This window comes from Acomys russatus, chromosome 32 (assembly GCF_903995435.1).
Source record: "Acomys russatus chromosome 32, mAcoRus1.1, whole genome shotgun sequence".
NCBI lineage: Eukaryota > Metazoa > Chordata > Mammalia > Rodentia > Muridae > Acomys > Acomys russatus.
The window spans coordinates 40171291-40189898 of record NC_067168.1 but is presented as its reverse complement, the minus strand read 5'-3'; the positions used below and the strand labels follow the sequence as shown (position 1 = coordinate 40189898).

Here is an 18608-nt window from a genome sequence, read left to right as displayed (position 1 = left end):
CATCAAACCAACAGATTAGGTGAGAAACAGTAATATCTATGATTATTACCTATAATAATTCTTATAATTCATCAGCTTAAGCTGGGAAAAATGCTAACTGCTACAAACTGGGACAGGTCAACACTGTTGCATTGGTCTTGTAATGTGAATTCTTTTAATTATATAGCATCATGGCATTTAACTTATAGCTTTGTAATTGCTTGAGAACTATAAAGAAGAGAATTTCTATCCATCACCTCAGAAGGCTAGAGCAGATCCTAGCACTAAAAATAACTTGAATCACCATGTTAGAAGAGTTATGGAAACACTTAAGAGATGTGCACCTGCATACAAACCATGAACTAGAAACACAAAATCCACAACCACAGTCACTGTCCTAAGGAGAAAGGAACCTAGTAACACCTGAAGTCAGACAGCTTTGCAGCCAAGGTAACACACCAGCCAAACCTTGCAGAATTAATTAACCACCAGGAGCTAATCATTCCAGAAAGAGAAAGGGAATGCCAGGCAAAGGAAGTGCCCTTCTAACAAGGACAAATAAACACTTGATAACAGCACAGCCTACCACTCAACACTCTGTGAGGTGAGTAGGATCCCAAGTTTGAGGCCAGCTTGGCCTATGTAGAAAGTAAACAAGGGAGCAAGCTTAAGGCCAATGCCAGGCTTAAAAAAGCTACACTGTCCTTATGATAATGGAGAGCCACAGCAGTTTAAATATTTTAGAAAGACCAGTGGCAGAAGCCAGAGAGACAGATTCAAGTTCAAGTCTGAAAAGCCGGGTGGTGGTGCATGCTTTTAGTCCCAGAACTCAAAGAGGCTGAGGCAGGTGGATCTTTTTGAATTTGAGGCCAGCCTGGTCTACCGAGTGAGTTCCAGGACAGCCAGGATGCACAGAGAAACCTTGTCTTGAAAAACAAAATAAATAAAGATTAAGTTTGGAACAGTCAGTCGGGCGTGGTGGCGCATGCCTTTAATCCCAGCACTCGGGAGGCAGAGGTAGGTGGATTGCTGTGAGTTCGAGGCCAGCCTGGTCTGCAAAGTGAGTCCAGGATGGCCAAGGCTACACAGAGAAACCCTGTCTCGAAAAACAAAACAAAACAAAACAAAAAAGTTTGGAACAGTCTTCCCAAGCCCATGGCCACAGCTCGTCAAGAAGCTAAGGCAGGGATGTTTCAAGTTCAAGACGAGCCTAGGCAATGTAATGAGACGTGTCTAAAATAAAAACAAAACTAAAAGACCATTACCATGGCACTTGCCACTGAGCCCAACAAGCTGAGTTCAGTTCCTGGGACCTACAAGGTGGAAGAAAGAAAGAATTGAATCTTGCAAGTTGTCCTCTGACCTCCACATTATGCCAGGGCATAGACACCTGTGTACTGAGGCATGAACATACTCACTGCCACACACACAACAAATTAACATTAAAAAAAAATACTGCATGCCTTTAATCCCAGCACTCGGGAGGCAGGAGGATCTCTGAGTTTGAGGCCAGCCAAGTCTACAAAGCAAAAACAGGACAGCCAGGGCTGTTACACAGAGAAATCCTGTTTCAAACCAGAAGCAGTGGCACAGGCCTTTAATTCCAGCACCTGGGAGGCAGAGCCAGGTAGATCACTGTGAGTTCGAGGCCAGCCTATTCTACAAAGTGAGTCCAAGATACTCAAGGCTACACAGAGAATCCCTGGGTGGGTGGGGGTGGGGAGCTGAGGCTGTGACTCTGTGATAGAGCAACTACCTGGTATTTTCCTGGTGGTTCTAGGGGTAGAACTTGTTGCCTGATGTTCAAAATACTAACACTTATATTAATAATAAGGTAAAATAAAAAAATATGCCTCCAACCTTCCTCACCTCCTGTTGACTTTCTCCACAGAACTCACTAGCACACACCTGGAAGCTGCAGAAGGCCACTTACTTGTGTGTTTTGTTTGTTCACTGTCCCACTTCCTAGAAAGTGTGACGAAAGTATCGCTAGGCTTCCATAAAATGGCCACTGAAAGGTGCCATCAACTCAGTATTAGCCCAGAATTCTTGTGAATTTCAAAAATCCCCTTTCCTATTCTAAACAACAGTTTAGGCCAGAAGTGATAATGTCAGCAGGCCTTCAGCCCCAGCACTCTGGAGACGGAAGCAGGTGAGTTCAAGGCCAGCAGAGGCTACATAATTAGATCCGTCTCAAATAAATGTGTGTGTGTACACACACACACACACAAATATTTATTGTTAACATACAAACATATACACACATACACACACTCATATAAATTTTTACTGTTAACTGGTCTGAAAACCAAAGTACTAAGAAGTTAGAGAGCAAAAAGGATGACATGACAGGAATGTTAACATGCGTTTCCATTTTTTCTTTTTAAGATTTATTTATTTATTTATTTATTTATTTATTTATTATGTATACAGTGTTCTGTTTGCATATATGGCCTGCAGGCCATAAAAGAGCACCAGACCACATTATAGGTGGTTGTGAACTATCATGTGGTTGCTGGGAATTTAACTCAGGACCTTTAGAATGGCAGCCAGTGCTCTTAACCTCAGCCATCTCTCCAGCCTCCACATTTCCATTTCTTAAAGTAGGCAAGTGGGCTCTATAAAAGTGGAGGGGGGGGGGCGCTAGAGAGATAGCTCAGTGGTTAAAAGCATTGCTTGCTCTTCCAAGGGACCCGGGTTCAATTCCCAGCACCCACATGGCAGTTCACAACTGTCTGTAACTCCAAGATCTGACACCCTCACACCAACGCACATAAGTTAAAATTAAATAAAATATTAAAAAAACAAAACAAAAACTGGGAAGTGGGGCCAGAGAGCTGGCTCAGCCGTTAAGTTAAGAACACTTGCTGCTCTTGCAGAGGACTGGAGTTCAGTTCCCAGCATGCCTATAGGATGGCTCACAACCACCTGTAACTCCAGCTTCAGGGATCCAGCATGCTCTTGGGGTCTCCAAGGGCATCCATCACACATGCACATACTCAAACAGACACATGAGCACACATTAAACAAACACACTTTTCAAAATGAGGCACAGGGTTGGAATACAGCTCAATAGCAGACAGCTTGCCTAGCATAGGCAAAGCACTGGGTTAGAGTTCCAGTAAGACAAAGAAAGTTAAATAAATAGGAAGAGCAAATGTAACTAAAATCTTTTAATTATTTTTACACTAATTTATTTTCTGTGTGTATGTATATAGGTATAGAAGCAAAGGTGTGTGTGTGTTAAGTCAGAAGACAACTTGCAGGCCTTGGTTCTCTCCTTCTATCATGTGGTCCCAGGGTTCAATCTTAGGTCAAGCACCTGTGCCATATTTTTTATATTTCAAGACAGGGTTTCTCTGTATGGTCCTGGCTGTATTGAACTCACTTTGTAGACCAGGCTGGCCTCGAACTCACAGATCTGCCTGCTCGAACTCCAGAATGCTGGGATTAAAGGTGTGCGCCACCACACCCACCAGGCTCTCTGTAATTAAATCTTTTTTTTTTTTTTTAAGATTTATTTATTTATTACGTATACAGTGTTCTGCATGTACACCTGCACACCAGAAGAGGATACCAGATCTCATTATAGATGGTTGTGAGCCACCATGTGGTGGCTGGGAACTGAACTCAAGACCTTTGGAAGAGCAGACAGTGCTCTTAACCTCTGAGCCATCTCTCCAGCGCCCCTGTAATTAAATCTTAATGGCCCAAACAGTACACAGTGGAGCACGCCAGAATCCCAGCACTCAGAAGGTAAGTGAGGCAGGAGACCTCAAGTTTGGGGACTAACAATAAGTTCCAAGCCAGCCTAAGTTACCTTGTCTCAAACAACAAAAAGACAAAAGCTCCTGTAGGCAGGTTCTCTAGCTATAAGCAGGACACAAAGGACTTGCTTATGAGGAAGCCCCAGATGAGAAATTATCCTATTCTTCTCTGGAAAAACTGGATACTTCCTTACCAAAACAGAAGCCATGTCTTAGGCACTGACAATCCTTCACCAGCACTCATGTCAATCACTCACTGCCACACACTGCTCATAAGTTGCCTCATCTGCTTGTCCTGAGCCTTTACCACATCAATTAAAACTGCTTGTGATTCAAGCTTATCAAACTTGAGGAGGCATGGTGGCACACTCTCTCTGACTGTGAGGCCAGCCTGATCTACATAGCAGAGTTCCTATGGAAGCAAACAGAGGTGAAAGCTCTGTAAAGTCAGGCACCCCGACCCCCTGCAGGTAATGTTAAAATAAGTTTATCTAAATTTGCATCTTTGTAAACTAGATTTTCTTTATTCTTTCTTTTTCTTTTCTGCACGCACGCACACTGTGTGTGTGTGTGTGTGTGTGTGTGTGTGTCTGTCTGTCTGTCTCAAGACAGGGTTTCTATGCATAGCCCTGGCTGTCATGGAACTCACTTTACAGACCTGGCTGGCCTCAAAATCAGAGATCTGCCTGCTTCTGCCTCCTGAGTGCTGGGATTAAAGGGGTGTGCCGCCACCACCACCGGCTATAAAATAGTTTTGGTTTGGTTTGGTTTGGATTTTCAAGACAGGGTTTCAATGTGTAATAGCCTTGGCTGACCTGGACTCACTTTATAGACCAGGCTGGCCTCAAACTCACAGAGATCCGCCTCCTTCTGCCTCCCAAGTACAGGGATTAAAGGCACGGGCCACCATGCCTGGCCCATAAAATAGATTTTTTTAAAAAGCGAACATACTTTCATTTTTTTCCCCTAGCACTGGGAATTGACCGTAGGGCCTCATACACTCTAGGCAGACAAGCATTCTACAACTGAGCTACATCCTCAGTCCTAGGAGACATATTTTACAGTGCTTTTAAAACAAACTAAAGCTGGATGGGCTGACGCTCCCCTATAATTCCTCTGGAGACAGAAGCAGTTTTGAGGTCAACCTATACTACATAGGAAGACTGTCTCCAGAAGCGGAGGACAACAAGAAAAGGGAGACAGCCTGGACAGATACTAATGTGATAGTTATTTTCATGTCCATACACAGATGCCAGGAAGTTTTTCATGTAAATGGGCAGAAAATTAATTTAAGCTAAACATATAAGTTTCTCACAGTTTTTTAAAAGATTTATTATTTATTTTATGTATATGAGTGCTCTATCTGCATGCACACCTGCATGCCCAAAGAGGGCATAATATCCCAGTATAGATGGTTGCAAACCACCACGAGGTTGCTGGGAATTGAAGTCAGGACCTTTGGAAGAGCAGACTGTGCTTGTAACCTCTGAACCATCTCTCCAGCCCCTCACAAAGTCTTTTATAGACTCTAATTTTTTTTAAAAATGTTTTTCGAAACAGGGTTTCTCTTGTAGTCCTGGCACAGAGATCTGCCTGCCTCTGCCTCCCGAGTGCTGGGATTAAAGGTATGTGTACTTGCACTCATGTACAAATGTGCCACAGAGCTTATGTGGAGGTCAGAGGACTACTTGCAGGGAGGTTGCTCCTCTGCTTTCACTATGCAGATCCTGAGGACCAAACTCAGCCATAAGTCTATGACACACTCAGCCATAGCATTGTCCCTCCCTCTTAGCTCTTTAAAACTGTAAAAACAGTAACAAAAGCCATTCTTAGCTTGTTGGCCATTCATGAAACAATCCTTGAATGTCAGCTGAGAACTGTTTTGCCCTAGCCAAGTTTGGAGACTTGTAAGATCCCATGGACAGGGAAAGAACCTGTGTTTGACCAAGAAATGAACAAATGAGCAAAGGCTTGTCGATCACTGTTGCAGACTACAGGGAAGGCCTCCACTGTAAGCCGCATTCCAAGTTACCTGTCAATGCTCTGCTCAAATAAGTGCTCAAACAAGACCAAGCACTTAACAGAACTTCAGTTTTCCCTAAAGTAACCACAGCTATCAATTCTCATGCCTCAACTCTAATTTAAAAACCAAAGTGGTCAGGCAGTGGTGCCATGCACCTTTAATCCCAACACTCGGCAGGCAGAGGCAGGTAGATTGCTGTGAGTTCAAGGCCAGCCTGGTCTACAAAGTGAGTCCAGGACAGCCAAGGCTACACAGAGAAACCTTGTCTTGAAAAAACAAAAAAAACAAACACACAAACAAAAACCTCAGTTTTGTTCTGTAAATATGCTTTTGTTTTAATCTCAAGCGTGAGATATGATACTGCCTTAATTTACCCATAGCTGATATTTACCTCTTTCAGCTCAGAGAGGGTCATGGTCATTGCCAGTTGGAGATAGCTTAATTCTGAGGACTCAGAGAAGGTATAAATACTAGAGCCCAGAGAGAGAAGGAACAGCTGTTTGCTATTGCTAGACTGCTAGTTATCTGTACTGAGATTGGTATTTCCCAAAGAACCCAACCACCCTAAGTCTATGAGGTCTATATCCCCTGTCCCTTCTAACCTTCTTTCTCTTCTACCTAGGGCTGGAGGGTTGAAAGAGAGGTAGAGGCTTAAGGAACCCCAAATAAAGTAGAGTTTAAAAATCAGTGACTACAGAAGTTCTGGGATTAAAGGAATGAGCCACCACCACAAGACCAATATACTTTGGTTTGTTTTTTTTTTTTTTTTTTTTTTTTCTTTATTTGTTTGGTTCGGTTGTTTTCAAGACAGGGTTTCTCTGTGTAGCCTTGGCTGTCCTGGACTCACTTTGTAGACCAGGCTGGCCTCAAACTCATAGCAATCCACCTGCCACTGCTTCCCGAGTGCTGGGATTAAAGGTGTGCGCCACCACACCTGGTGCCAATATACTTTGTAATGTCAATTTACAGATGAAGAATGTGAAGATTAGCTGGGCGTGGTGGCGCACGCCTTTAATCCCAGCACTTGGGAGGCAGAGGCAGGTGGATTGCTGTGAGTTTGAGGCCAGCCTGTCTACAAAGTGAGTCCAAGACAGCCAAGGCTACACAGAGAAAGACCCTGTCTCAAAAAAAGCCAAGGAGGAGGAGGAAGGAGGAGGAGGAGAAGAAGAAGAAGAAAAGAGGAAAAGGAGATTTAGATGTGATCTCTAACTGTGACATAGTATCATCAGCTGGTTATTTACCTGGACACATCAGGTAAATTCTACATGGAGATCAGACCCTATCTTCATAGTGGTGGGCTGAAATTCTGTTTCTTTTTATCATTCACTGATCTGCGACATACTAGAACTGAAACACCTCTGTGAGACCACCTCCAGTATTTTAAAAAGAACATCATGAAAATATGAAGCATTTGAAAGTGAGAAGACACACACATGACGTAACTGCTACTACAACACTAAAGCACTCCATTGTTCCCAGCATTTTACCTAAATTACAGTACGCCATGCTCACAGGCTAGGAAGTGGATTGGTACTGCCTGAAACTCAAAGCAACTTAAACTCTGCCAGTGCTCATGAACAAAAAGCCACATGGCCACCTTGTGCCTGCGTCAGCTCCCCTGTCATTCATGACAATGGATCAAACTAAATAGCACTCTGCAGTCTTCTTTGTCTGCTCTTTGGCTGAGACACTGCGCTCCTGCTTAGTAGGTTTGGTGCCACACTCCTTCTCTGGCATCTCATCAGAGGGGTCACTGCACACCAGGGTGCACATCATGATAAACCGGTGAGAAGGAATGCCCAAACTGCCACATAAAAACAACTTTATGGGCTGGAGAGATGGCTCAGTGGTTAAGAGCACTGACTGTGCTTCCAGAGGTCCTGAGTTCAATTCCCAGCAACCACATGGTGGCTCACAGCCATCTATAATGTGATCTGATGCATACTGTATACATAATAAATAAATTTTTAAAAAAAAGAAAAGAACCCCCCCCCCAAAAAAAAAAACTTTATTTGGGCTAGAGAGATGGCTCAGAGGTTAAGAGCACTGTTGCCAGGCGTGGTGGCACATGCCTTTAATCCCAGCACCGGGAGGCAGAGGCAGGTGGATCGCTTTGAGTTCAAGGCCAGCTTGGTCTACAAAATGAGTCTAGGACAGCCAGGGCTAACACAGAGAAACCCTGTCTCGAAAAACCAAAAGAAGAAAAGAGTACTGTTTGCTCTTCCAGAGATCCTGAGTTCAGTTCCTAGCAATCACATGGTGGCTCACAACCATCTATAATGAGATCTGGTGCCCTCTTCTAGCATGCAGGTAAACACTACGTATGTAATAAATAAATAAATCTTTTTTTAAATAAAATATTATTTATTTACTTTATGTATGACTATTCTATTTACATGTACATCTACATGCTAGAATAGGGCATTAGATCACATTACAGATGGTTGTGAGCCACCATGTGGTTACCGGGAACTGAACTCGGGACCTCTGGAAGAGCAGACAGTGTTCTTAACTACTGAGCCATCTCTCCAGCCCAGTAAATAAATCTTAAAAACAAAACAAAACAAAACAAAACAAAAAACCCTTTATTTGACCTTAACCTTGGTTGATAAAACATAAACTAGCACATTGTTCAGTGTTCTAATGACAAATGCCATGAGAGACCTTTCTTTTTCTTTTCTTTGTTTTGTTTTTTGAGACAGTGTCTGTCTATAGAGCCTTAGCTGTCCTGGAACTCCCGATGAAACCTAGCTGCCCCTGAACTCAGAGACCCACCTATCTCTGCATCCTAAGTGCTAGTGTGGGCCACCACACCCAGAGAAACCTTTCCTTCAACTGCTTTTGGCTCAGATCTCCCACACAGCCCTCCACAGGTCATGTGGAAGATCCAGGGAGATGCGGCCTTTGATCTGCCCCCATCTCTCAGTCTCCCTCCATGCTAGGTTAGAACGGGAACTGGCCTTGTGGCATGAGTAACCCTTTACGAACACCTCTTCAGACTAAATGCTCAGAAGCATCCAGAAGCATCTGCAGTGCAAAAAGATAAAGCCTCCAGGTGTTGTGGCGCATGCCTTTAATCCCAGCACAAACAAACAAACAAAAAAGACAAGCCAATCTTGAATCTTCATGAAACTGTGAAGCCCTTGTCTGTAAAACAGCAGAAACTCGGGCGTGGTGGCGCACGCCTTTAATCCCAGCACTCGGGAGGCAGAGGCAGGCAGATCGCTGTGAGTTCGAGGCCAGCCTGGTCTACAAAGTGAGTCCAGGATGGCCAAGGCTACACAGAGAAACTCTGTCTCGAAAAACCAAAAAGAGAAAAAACAAAAAAACAAAAAAACAAAAAACCAGCAGAAACTATACAGCACCGGGGAGAACCTCAGCACATGGAACAACACGACACAGGATAGCTCCCACCACTAGCAATCCCCATCACATGAGAACTTTAGAATTTATTCCCAGTTATTTTTCCAACTCTCCCAGACTGATTAAGGAGGAATTAAAAATAAATTTAATTGAATAAACACTAAGGGCAGTAAATGCTGATCCCAATGGCTGCCAACGCTCCTCTGCTAGGGAGGTCAAAGTCTCACTGAGCTAAAGGCTCTTTATCAGCAGCTATGCTATGTGTTACTTAGCAGTTCCATACACAGGAATTTATCCCAAGGGTAATACTGGGTACATGGAAAATAAGATGTAACAATAATGACCTGTAATCAACTACAATTACGATACAGCCAAATATACTATTATTCAATAAGAAGAGATAAAGCTGGGCTGGTGAGGCTCAGCGCGTAAAATGCTTGCCAAACAAGCCCCACAACCTGAGTTTGATCTCTGGATCCCACATAAGGGTAGAAGGGTTTCCCATGTGTAAGCTCATGCAGAATCTCCATAGGTTTCAGTTTTATTAGCAATCGATCCTGATTTTACATGTTTATGCATAGTATTCTGCTAGACCTTTGGCCGTCAGAGACATATGCAGACACTCATGTAGAGAACTATATTTAGTGACTAGTCGTTAGAACAAATGCCTCTTCCCAGTCAGCTGAGAAAATGTCTCATAGAAAAAGCCTGAAATAACAATCTGTTTCCTATGTTGCTGCTCCTTTGTCTTAGGTTATTTAGTCATACTTTTGCTGTTGTCAGGGAACATCTTGCTATGTAGCCCAATCAGACGCAGAACTCTCTTACATCACAGGCTGGTCTCAAACTAAATCCCTCAGCCTGCAGAATGTTCAAATCACAAATATGTAACACAAAACTTCCTTGTGATATAATGTCTTTTGAGAATAATAAAAAAGCTTGTCAATTTTCAAACTAAAATAAAGTGGAGGAGAAAATTAGCCTGACAAAATTGTCCTCACATCACACTACACACATAATACATATTAAAGTATATATTTATACATAAATTATACACATATTAAATTTTATATAAATTATTTATTTTCATATATATGTATATATATATATAGTTGGGGGTTGGGTTTTTGGGTTTGGTTTGGTTTGGTTTTGGTTTTTTGAGACAGGGTTTATCTGTGTAACAGCCCTGGCTATCCTGGACTCACTTTATAGACCAGGCTGGCCTCAAACTCACAGAGATTCTCATACCTCTGACTGCCAAGTGCTGGGATTAAAGGTGTGTGTCACAATGACTGGCTGAGGGTTAGGGTTTTGTTGCTGTTTTTGTAATAAGACCTCACTATGTTGCCCTGGCTGGCCTAAGCTCATTTAGATCAGGTTAACCTCAAACTCACTGAGATCCACTTGCCTCTCTCTCCAGAGTCCTGGTTTAAAAGTGTATGCCACCATGCTCAGCAATAAAAATAAATATTAAAAATATTTTATATCTATTGACATGGATAAAAGTCTCATCACATCACTCTCACACCAATGCACATAAAATGAAATTAAATAAATTTTAATTTTTAAAATTTATTTAATTTATTTAGATGGGCAGTGGTGGCACACCCTTTAATCCCAGCACTGGGGAGGCAAAGACAGGTAGATCTGAGTTTGAGGCTAGCCTGGTCTACAGAGTGAGTTCCAGGACAACCACAGCTACAAAGAGAAACCCTGTCTCAAAACACAAAACACAAAAAACAAAAAAATCGTGTCATGTGAAGTGAATCACGGTACATAAAGTAAATAAATCTTAATATAAACATTTAAAAGCCAGGCGGTGGTGGCACACACATTTAATCCCAGCACTCAGGAGGCAGAGGCAGGCGGATCGCTGTGAGTTCGAGGCCAGCCTGGTCTATAAAGTGAGTCTAGGACAACCAAGGCTACACAGAGAAACCGTCTTGAAAAACAAACAAAAAACCCAAAACAAAACAAAATTTAAATGCATTTTTATGACATAAAACTATAAACAATAAGTCTCTTGTTTTAATTTTATTTTAAAAAAATTTTTATTATTTTATATAAACTGATGTTTTGCCTGAATACATGTCAGTGCAGTATCCACGGACAACAGAAGAGGGTATATAATTCCCTAGGCCTAGAGTTGTGGGACACAATGCAAGTGCTTGGAATTGAACCAGGGTCCTATGGAGGAGTAGCCAGGGCTCTTAAGTGCTCACTGAGCCATCTCTCCAGCCCTTGCTTTTGAGATAGTCTTATGACGCCCAGGGTAGAATCCAAGTCTATGTAGCTGAAGATGACCTTGAACATTTGACTTCCCTGCTCCAGCCTCTGAATGCTGGAGACCCCTATGTGTGCCAGCACAACGCTGAGAGCTGAACCCAGACAAGCACTCCCACCCCAAGCCCAGAACAGGGCTTTTGTTTGTGTGTTTGCTTTGTTTGTTTATTGTATAGGAAGCAAATATAAATGAAAATCTAAGAAGGGACAGGGGAATACCAATAATCTTTAGTAATAGAGTTATGGTGGTTGGTTATTTTGAGACAGGGTCTCACTACATAGCCCTGGCTGTCCTGGAACTCACTCTGTAGAACAGGCTGGTATCAAACTCACAAGATGTGCCTGCCTCTGCCTCCCAAGTGCTGGGACCAAAGGCATACACCACCACATCTGACAGTTAGCTTTATTTTATTTTTCTTTCTCTAGAATGAAACATACTAAGTTAGTGACTTCTAGCTTTAAAGGGTTTTAGACATAATGCCTTTTGGTTCTTTTAATACCAGGAAGTGTGAAATTATCCCAATTTATAGGTTAGGTGGTGCTGTCCACAATGCTATAGCTTCCAAAGACAGGAAGAGAAGTCTACTCCCAGCTGCCTGGCCTCTAGGTGATTCCCACCTTTCCTGCTGACGTTCACCCAAAGTCTCCCACTGCACTTCCAGCGACACAGTATCCCATGGCCCCTGCTTCACACTGACATGCCATCTGACTTCTGGAGGGCAGAAAGGGAGTCTTACCCAGGTTTCCTCGGATGATTCTGCACAGTGTAATTCTAAAAACTGACGAAGAAATGAACGAAGAAGTGATCTGTTAGGGCACTGTCCTGATCTTAGGCTTAAAAAGACAGGCTTGCCCATCTCACCTACTTGCTAACTTCTTCCCCCCCCCCCCCCCCCCCGCCCCACCCCTAATTTAGGGTTCCTCTGTTTGGCATTTTCTTTTCTTATGTTCTTTAATTTATGTTTTGGTTTGGTTTGGTTTTTGAGACAAGAGACTCATGTAGGCCAGGCTGAACTCTAACTCACTATATAATGAGGCCAACTCTGAATTCCTAGGCCTCTTGCCTCCACCTCCCAAGTACTGGCGTCCAGCTACTTTGAACTTTCAAAGTCCTTTTGCCGGCACTCTCCTTCATTGGACTTCACTCTAGCTGAAGAGCCAGCCTACCAGCCTGTATCTGTCACACTGCACTCTGCTTTCTGTTTTTGGCCGTGGCACTAGGGAAATGGGTCTTAAATCTATGTTCAACTAAACTGAGAGTTAATCCATCACCCATGCAACACGTACTCACTGACCATCTACTGTGCCGAATACCATAACCATAACGCAGTCAATGAAGCCTGCATTAACTGTCAGCTTTGCTTAGGGATAAAACTAATGGCAGCAATAAGAATTCACCAATTCCAGGTCATAGACCAAAACTGGCTTGTTGCCTGTTCCTGTAAGCAATCTTTATTGAAACACTGCTATGTTTCATTCATTCATAGATTATCTGTGGCTGTTTGGGGATGAAAGAACAAAACTGAGGAGCTGCAAGAGACTACATGAGTCACAAAGCATACCTTCCTTAGTACTTGATCCTCTACACAAACTTTGCTGGCCATGACTAGCTTAAGATACCAATATGCTACCCAAGCCTCATAATATTCTATATTTGGCAGATATTTTAGTAGTAGCCGATACTAAGCACATCTTTTATGCTGATCCCCAACTCAGTGCTCTATGTGGGAAATGGTCTTCTCTTCCACTTTTTCACTGGCATCACAGTCTCATAATCGACCACACCAGAAAACAGCACCAGCATAATTTAACTAATAAAAACACAACATCTACAGCTATACAGCCCTGGTGATCTTTAATCCCTGCTCCTCAAACAAGTAATAATTTCACAGGCTCAAGATGTAGTTCAGTGCTAAGAATGTCTACCTAGTATGGGTGAGGCTCAGGGTTCAATCCCTACACTCCCCCACTGAGAAAGGAGAAAGATACAGATTTAGGCAGAATGACTGAGTGCTGTCACAGTCTTTCTAGACTTCACTAGGAGCCAGGCTTAGGTAGATTAAATGGACGATTAAGCACAAGTGTCATAGCCAGTCATATCACTCAGTAAGTATATCCCAAAGCCCAATAAGCACTTGAATTTTCTTCTTTTCCTGTTTTTTTCTAAGGAGATTTTTTTCTCGTGTTTATATTTATGAATGTTTAGCCTGCATATATATATACATATATACCCACTTGTGTGCCTGGTGTCTGAGGCTAGAAGAAGGTATCAGATCCCCTAGAACTGGAGTTACAGATGGTTAGAAGCCATCATGTAGGGTCTGGGAAACTGAACCTGGGCCCTCTGCAAGAACAAATGTTCTTAACTGCTGAACCATCTTTCCAGCCCCTTGCTCTTGTTTTTTATTGTTGTCCTTGGTTTTTGTTTTGGTTTGGTTTTTGGTTTTTCAAGACACGGTTTCTCCATGTACCCTTGGCTATCCTGGACTCCCTTTGTAGGTCAGGCTGGCCTCGAACTCACAGCGATCTACCTGCCTCTGCCTCCAAGTGCTGAGATTAAAGGTGCATGCCACCCGCCCAGCTGTTGTCTTAATATTACCTAACTGACAGTGGCTTTGCATCCCTGATCCTCCTGCCTGACTCTCATCAAATCACCTAGCTTCTTTTCAAAGACGCGGTCTCCCTATACTATACAGCCCTGCACTTGTGTTTCTCATGCTTTAGCCTCTGAGGTACTGGCTTAAGGCCAAATTTTTTCCTTTAAATAATGACCAGCATTTTGGGTCAAAAATAACCATTGAGGCTACACAGTAGCGGTCCATGTCTTTAATCCCAGCACTCAGGAGGCAGAGGCAGGCTGATCTCTCTGTGAGTTTGAGGCCAGCCTGGTCTACAGAGAGTTCCAGGACAACCAGAGATACACAGAGAAACACACACACACACACACACACACACACACACACACACAAAACCATTCAGTAGTAAGAGTTTTGTATATGGCATCTTCTCCCTTGAAGGTACTTCAATCCAGTTGGAAAGCTATACCAGGGCCACAGGACACAGGACCCTTAACAACAATATGAGTTTGGAGAACCTACCTAACTTTATCTAAATACCATCACCTTGTCTATAAATTGGCGCTACCATCTACCCTCTAAATAGGGCAGGACAGAACCATAGATGTGTATGTTTTTGAGAGATGGCTCAATTGTTAAGATACCGTTCTTAACATACTACTCTTCCTGAGGACCTGAGTTCGATTCCCAGCATCCACATCAAGCAACTTACAATTGACTGTAACCCCAGGTCCACCTCTGGCCTCTGTGGGCATTTGCATTCATCTGTATATAACCACCACACACATACACACACACATACACACACACACACACAGAGACAGATCTTTTAAAAAAAGAGGATGCTTTTGAGAATTCCTTATGCACTTACACATATCCCTAGTTTTGACTCTATTATCCTACGTGAAGGAAAGGGGAAGCAGAAAACTAACACTAAGGGGTTTAACTGTGATGCTGTGTGGCAAGGCAGTGTAGTAAGGGACTCAAAGACCTGTATCATCCTTCCTTACTAGGTTATTTCTGAAATAAAAACCCTCGTTAATGGGCTCAGACTTGTTTTCTTCTTTGAACACAGATTCTAAAACAGCACCATCCCTCATGAACGGCACAGTAGAGTCCAGTTCATCACTAAGACAAATGGAATACCTACTGTGTTTCTTCTACCACGACAGACTGAGCACTGCTCTAATGCCTGACAACTAAATGCCTCCAAGAACTCTTTAGAGGAAGTTTCAGAAAGTAGCTATATTTGCATAAACAGTATTAGTAAAATCAATGATTAGCTTTTCCCAAAGCTGAAATGGGCTCAGGAAAAGCCTAACAGCACTAAAGGACAACAGGCTATTTCGACTTAATAACCACACTAGGTAGGTGGAGTTTTCTGAACTATTAACTTCCTAAGAAAGGAAACCTAGCCTAGGCAGACGGGAGCTGAAGGAGTATGGGGTTGCTAAGTACACCAAGACTGATCCAGGCTCAGAAAGGATCTAGAAAACACCAGATGGTAACAAGACTGCCCATTTTTACTGGCAAGACTCAAAAAGAAAGCTACTTAACAGAGTAACTAAAACAGAATCCACTTCATGGGGTTCATACAATCTTAAATTCACGGTAGCAATTAGTGGTAATCTGTCTGCATTAGTAATTAAAAGCATTCCCTGGAATGATTTTGTTTCCTTGCTTTGGGACCCTAGTTTATCTCTGCCCTATCAATATGTCTTATTTGGGCAGTAATCCTTTTTTGTTCTTAAGGAAGAAGACAGGTTTACTGGGTACATGACACTCAACTGCCAGCCCTACTGGCACTGTCTTTCCACAACTCTCCTTTGAAAGATGAAGAAACGCAGGTTTATAGACACCAGTCGACTTGCTTAAGGCCACACAGGGACCTTTATTCAATCTAGGCTATATGCACGTGGCGCTTTCAATCACAGGAAAAGAAAAGTAAGGCACCAGGGCTGGAGAGATGGCTCAGTGGTTAAGAGCACTGCCTGCTCTTCCAGAGGTCCTGAGTTCAGTTCCCAGCAACCACATGGTGGCTTACAACCATCTATAACAAGATCTTGTGGACAGTCACACAGGCAGGCTCAACATTGTATACATAATAAAATAAATAAATTTTTAAAAAAAAGAATTAAAAAAAAAAAAGAAAAGAAAAGAAAACTGAGGCACAATGCTGATTTTTCAACTAGCTTGACCATAGCGCTATACAACACAAAGACATGGGCACGTATTGGTAGGAGGTCATAGACTAGGAGTCATCTCTTCCTACCTACTCATTCAGAGTCAACCATGTAGCCTCATGGGTAGCAAGTCTTAGCCATACACTTTTCAGGCATAGTTTTTCAACCTTTTGGCTAAAATCAAGAGTCTAAAGTCTTGAGACACTCACATCAAACTTTTAAAATATAACTGTCATTCTATTATACACTCTAATATATTGCATGTTAAAAGAAAAGGGGTGTCCTCCAGGAGCTGGAAAAACTTGCAAGAATGTGACACTGGGATTGGTTATTGTCACTTGGTCTTTATCCCTACTTTCCAGCCAGTAGAGATTTTTTTTTTTTAATTTTTTTAAATTAAAAGAACTAAGAGAAGGGGGAGAGGCATTGTCTCTCTTATTCTGGTCATTCCGCCGAAGGAAGTAAATGAAAACGCTGTTCCACTGCCCTTTAGAAATTTCAGAGTTATTAGGTGACAGTTAAAAAGGCAACTGCAACCCGAGCACACAGCGTTGGGAGAACGGGAGAACGCTGATTCAAATAACACTCATCACGACCCAGTCTCTGGCTCCTGTCAATTACACAAAAGAGTCAGCTATTAAATATTAATGGCATGCATTTTGCGCTGGAGCCACCAAGAGCCCTCCTGCTACCAATCTGTGCTATGAAAGGAAAAACTGTCCCCGTTTTCCTAGGTAGAACCCCAGAACATTGGGATTCCCTAGGGTGTTGGGTTCCTTCTGTCTCTCCCAGAGGAGATGACAGGGCTATCCCGCATCCCAGGGAGGAAAAAGGACCGGAGGGTGCAGGCCGGGAGGACCGGGGTCCCCTTACCATCCAGCTGTCAGCCGCATGCCGGGAGGCGGGGCGCGGCTGGGCCCGGCTGTCCGCACAAAGAGAGTGGGCGCGCAGATGGGTGACCCTGTGCCTCCGGCCACAGCGGAGACCACTTACCCAGCAGCAGCACGTTCTTCCCGGTCGGGAGCTTGGAGCGCGAGCGCGTGGAGACCTCGCTGAGGATGCAGGACCTAACGAGGAGCAAGGCGCAGGCTGAGGCCGGGTCCGGCCGAGCACCGGGACTGCCCGCCCCAGCTCCCGGGAGGCCCCGCCCGGCTCCCAGCTCCCGCGGGGCTCGGGGATCCCAGAGGCGTCCGCCCCGGCGAGGAGATAACCCGCCGGGGATCGGAGAGGGGTGCGGTCGTTACCAGAGGTTCTGCCCGTCCTCATCGTCGCCCGACGCCGGTCCGCCGGTGCCCGACGCCAGCTCGTTAGCCAGGGGCCCGCTGGCGTAGGTCGAGGCTAGCCCAGGTGGAGATGAACCGAACGAGCCGACTCGCCCCACGGCCGCCATCTTGGTCGGGAATCACACCGCTCCTGACAGGGCTGAAAGAGCGAGGCGGCGGCTGCGGCGGCGCAGGGAACCCGGATATGGGCTTTCGGGGCTCGGGAGCTGACCGCGCCTGCGGGGGCGGGGACTAAGCCTGAGGGCGGGGCCTGGGGAGGGGGGTTGTCGGAGGAGCGGGATGCTGCTGCGCGTGCGCGGCAGGTCGGACTCCAGGACTGCGCATGCGCGGGCCGATTAGCCGCTCCCTCTTGTGGTAATGCTGGTTTTCGCTGAGTTTCCGAGCTGAAACGCTGCCCGGCGTGCACTTGGCTGCTGCAGCAGGGCGGCCAGGACGAGTCAGGTGAGCGGCGCAGCCTCCCAACCTGCAGTGGGGCGGTAACGTGGGACCGGCATGGCCCACCGTTCACAGGGGCTAAGCGAGGTCCGCAGCCTTAACTACGTCCGTCCTGGATTTCTGGCCTTTCCTCTTTTACTTTCTCAAAGGACGATGAGTACCTCAAGCTGGACCCACATCTGGAGCCGGTTCTTCCAGTTTCTGTGTAGCTGCGTGACAGATGATGTTGGCGACACTTGTAAAAGTTGTAAAAGTAATGGTCTTGATGGATTTATGTTTTGGTTTGGTTCCCCTCCCCCCCCCCTCGCCCCGGGAATGTCATGTAGCCCAGGCTGGACTCTTAACAGACCTTCCTGCCTGCTCACCCCAAATGCTGAGGGAGGTTACCAGGTACACATCACCACGCCAGCCTCCGATCTTGATGTCTGAGATGTCCCCTGTGAGATTTGAAAAGACCCCTTTACACGAATGATCTGTCACAGGGATTAATACAGCTAGCCCTGAGAACCCAAGGTAGACCCCAGATAATTCTCTCTTAGAACTAACTGTATTGGCTAACAGTATATTAGAATATATTGGAATACCCGAGGCCCACTTCCAGAAGTCGATGGCTTTAAGCCTCCATCATGCACCATGTCAGAGGAACTGCTGGAGATAGTCTGGCTTTTGTACATCTTTTCCCTTTTTGTAGATAGCTTGCTCACGTGACCTAAACG

General features: G+C 44.4%; 1 protein-coding gene across 1 annotated transcript in view; it reads right to left on the bottom strand.

Annotated features, from left to right (window-relative positions):
- The window catches only part of Dync1li1 (dynein cytoplasmic 1 light intermediate chain 1), a 41700-nt gene extending 24072 nt beyond the window's left edge, over positions 1-17628 (bottom strand). Inside the window, exons 1-2 of the mRNA XM_051139963.1 lie at positions 17419-17628; positions 17168-17241 (exon numbers count right to left, since the gene is read on the bottom strand). Coding sequence (XP_050995920.1) covers positions 17168-17241; positions 17419-17564 — 220 coding nt within the window. The 5' untranslated portion in view covers positions 17565-17628. The remainder of the gene's footprint in view (positions 1-17167; positions 17242-17418) is intronic.
- Between the last annotated feature and the right edge of the window lie 980 nt (positions 17629-18608).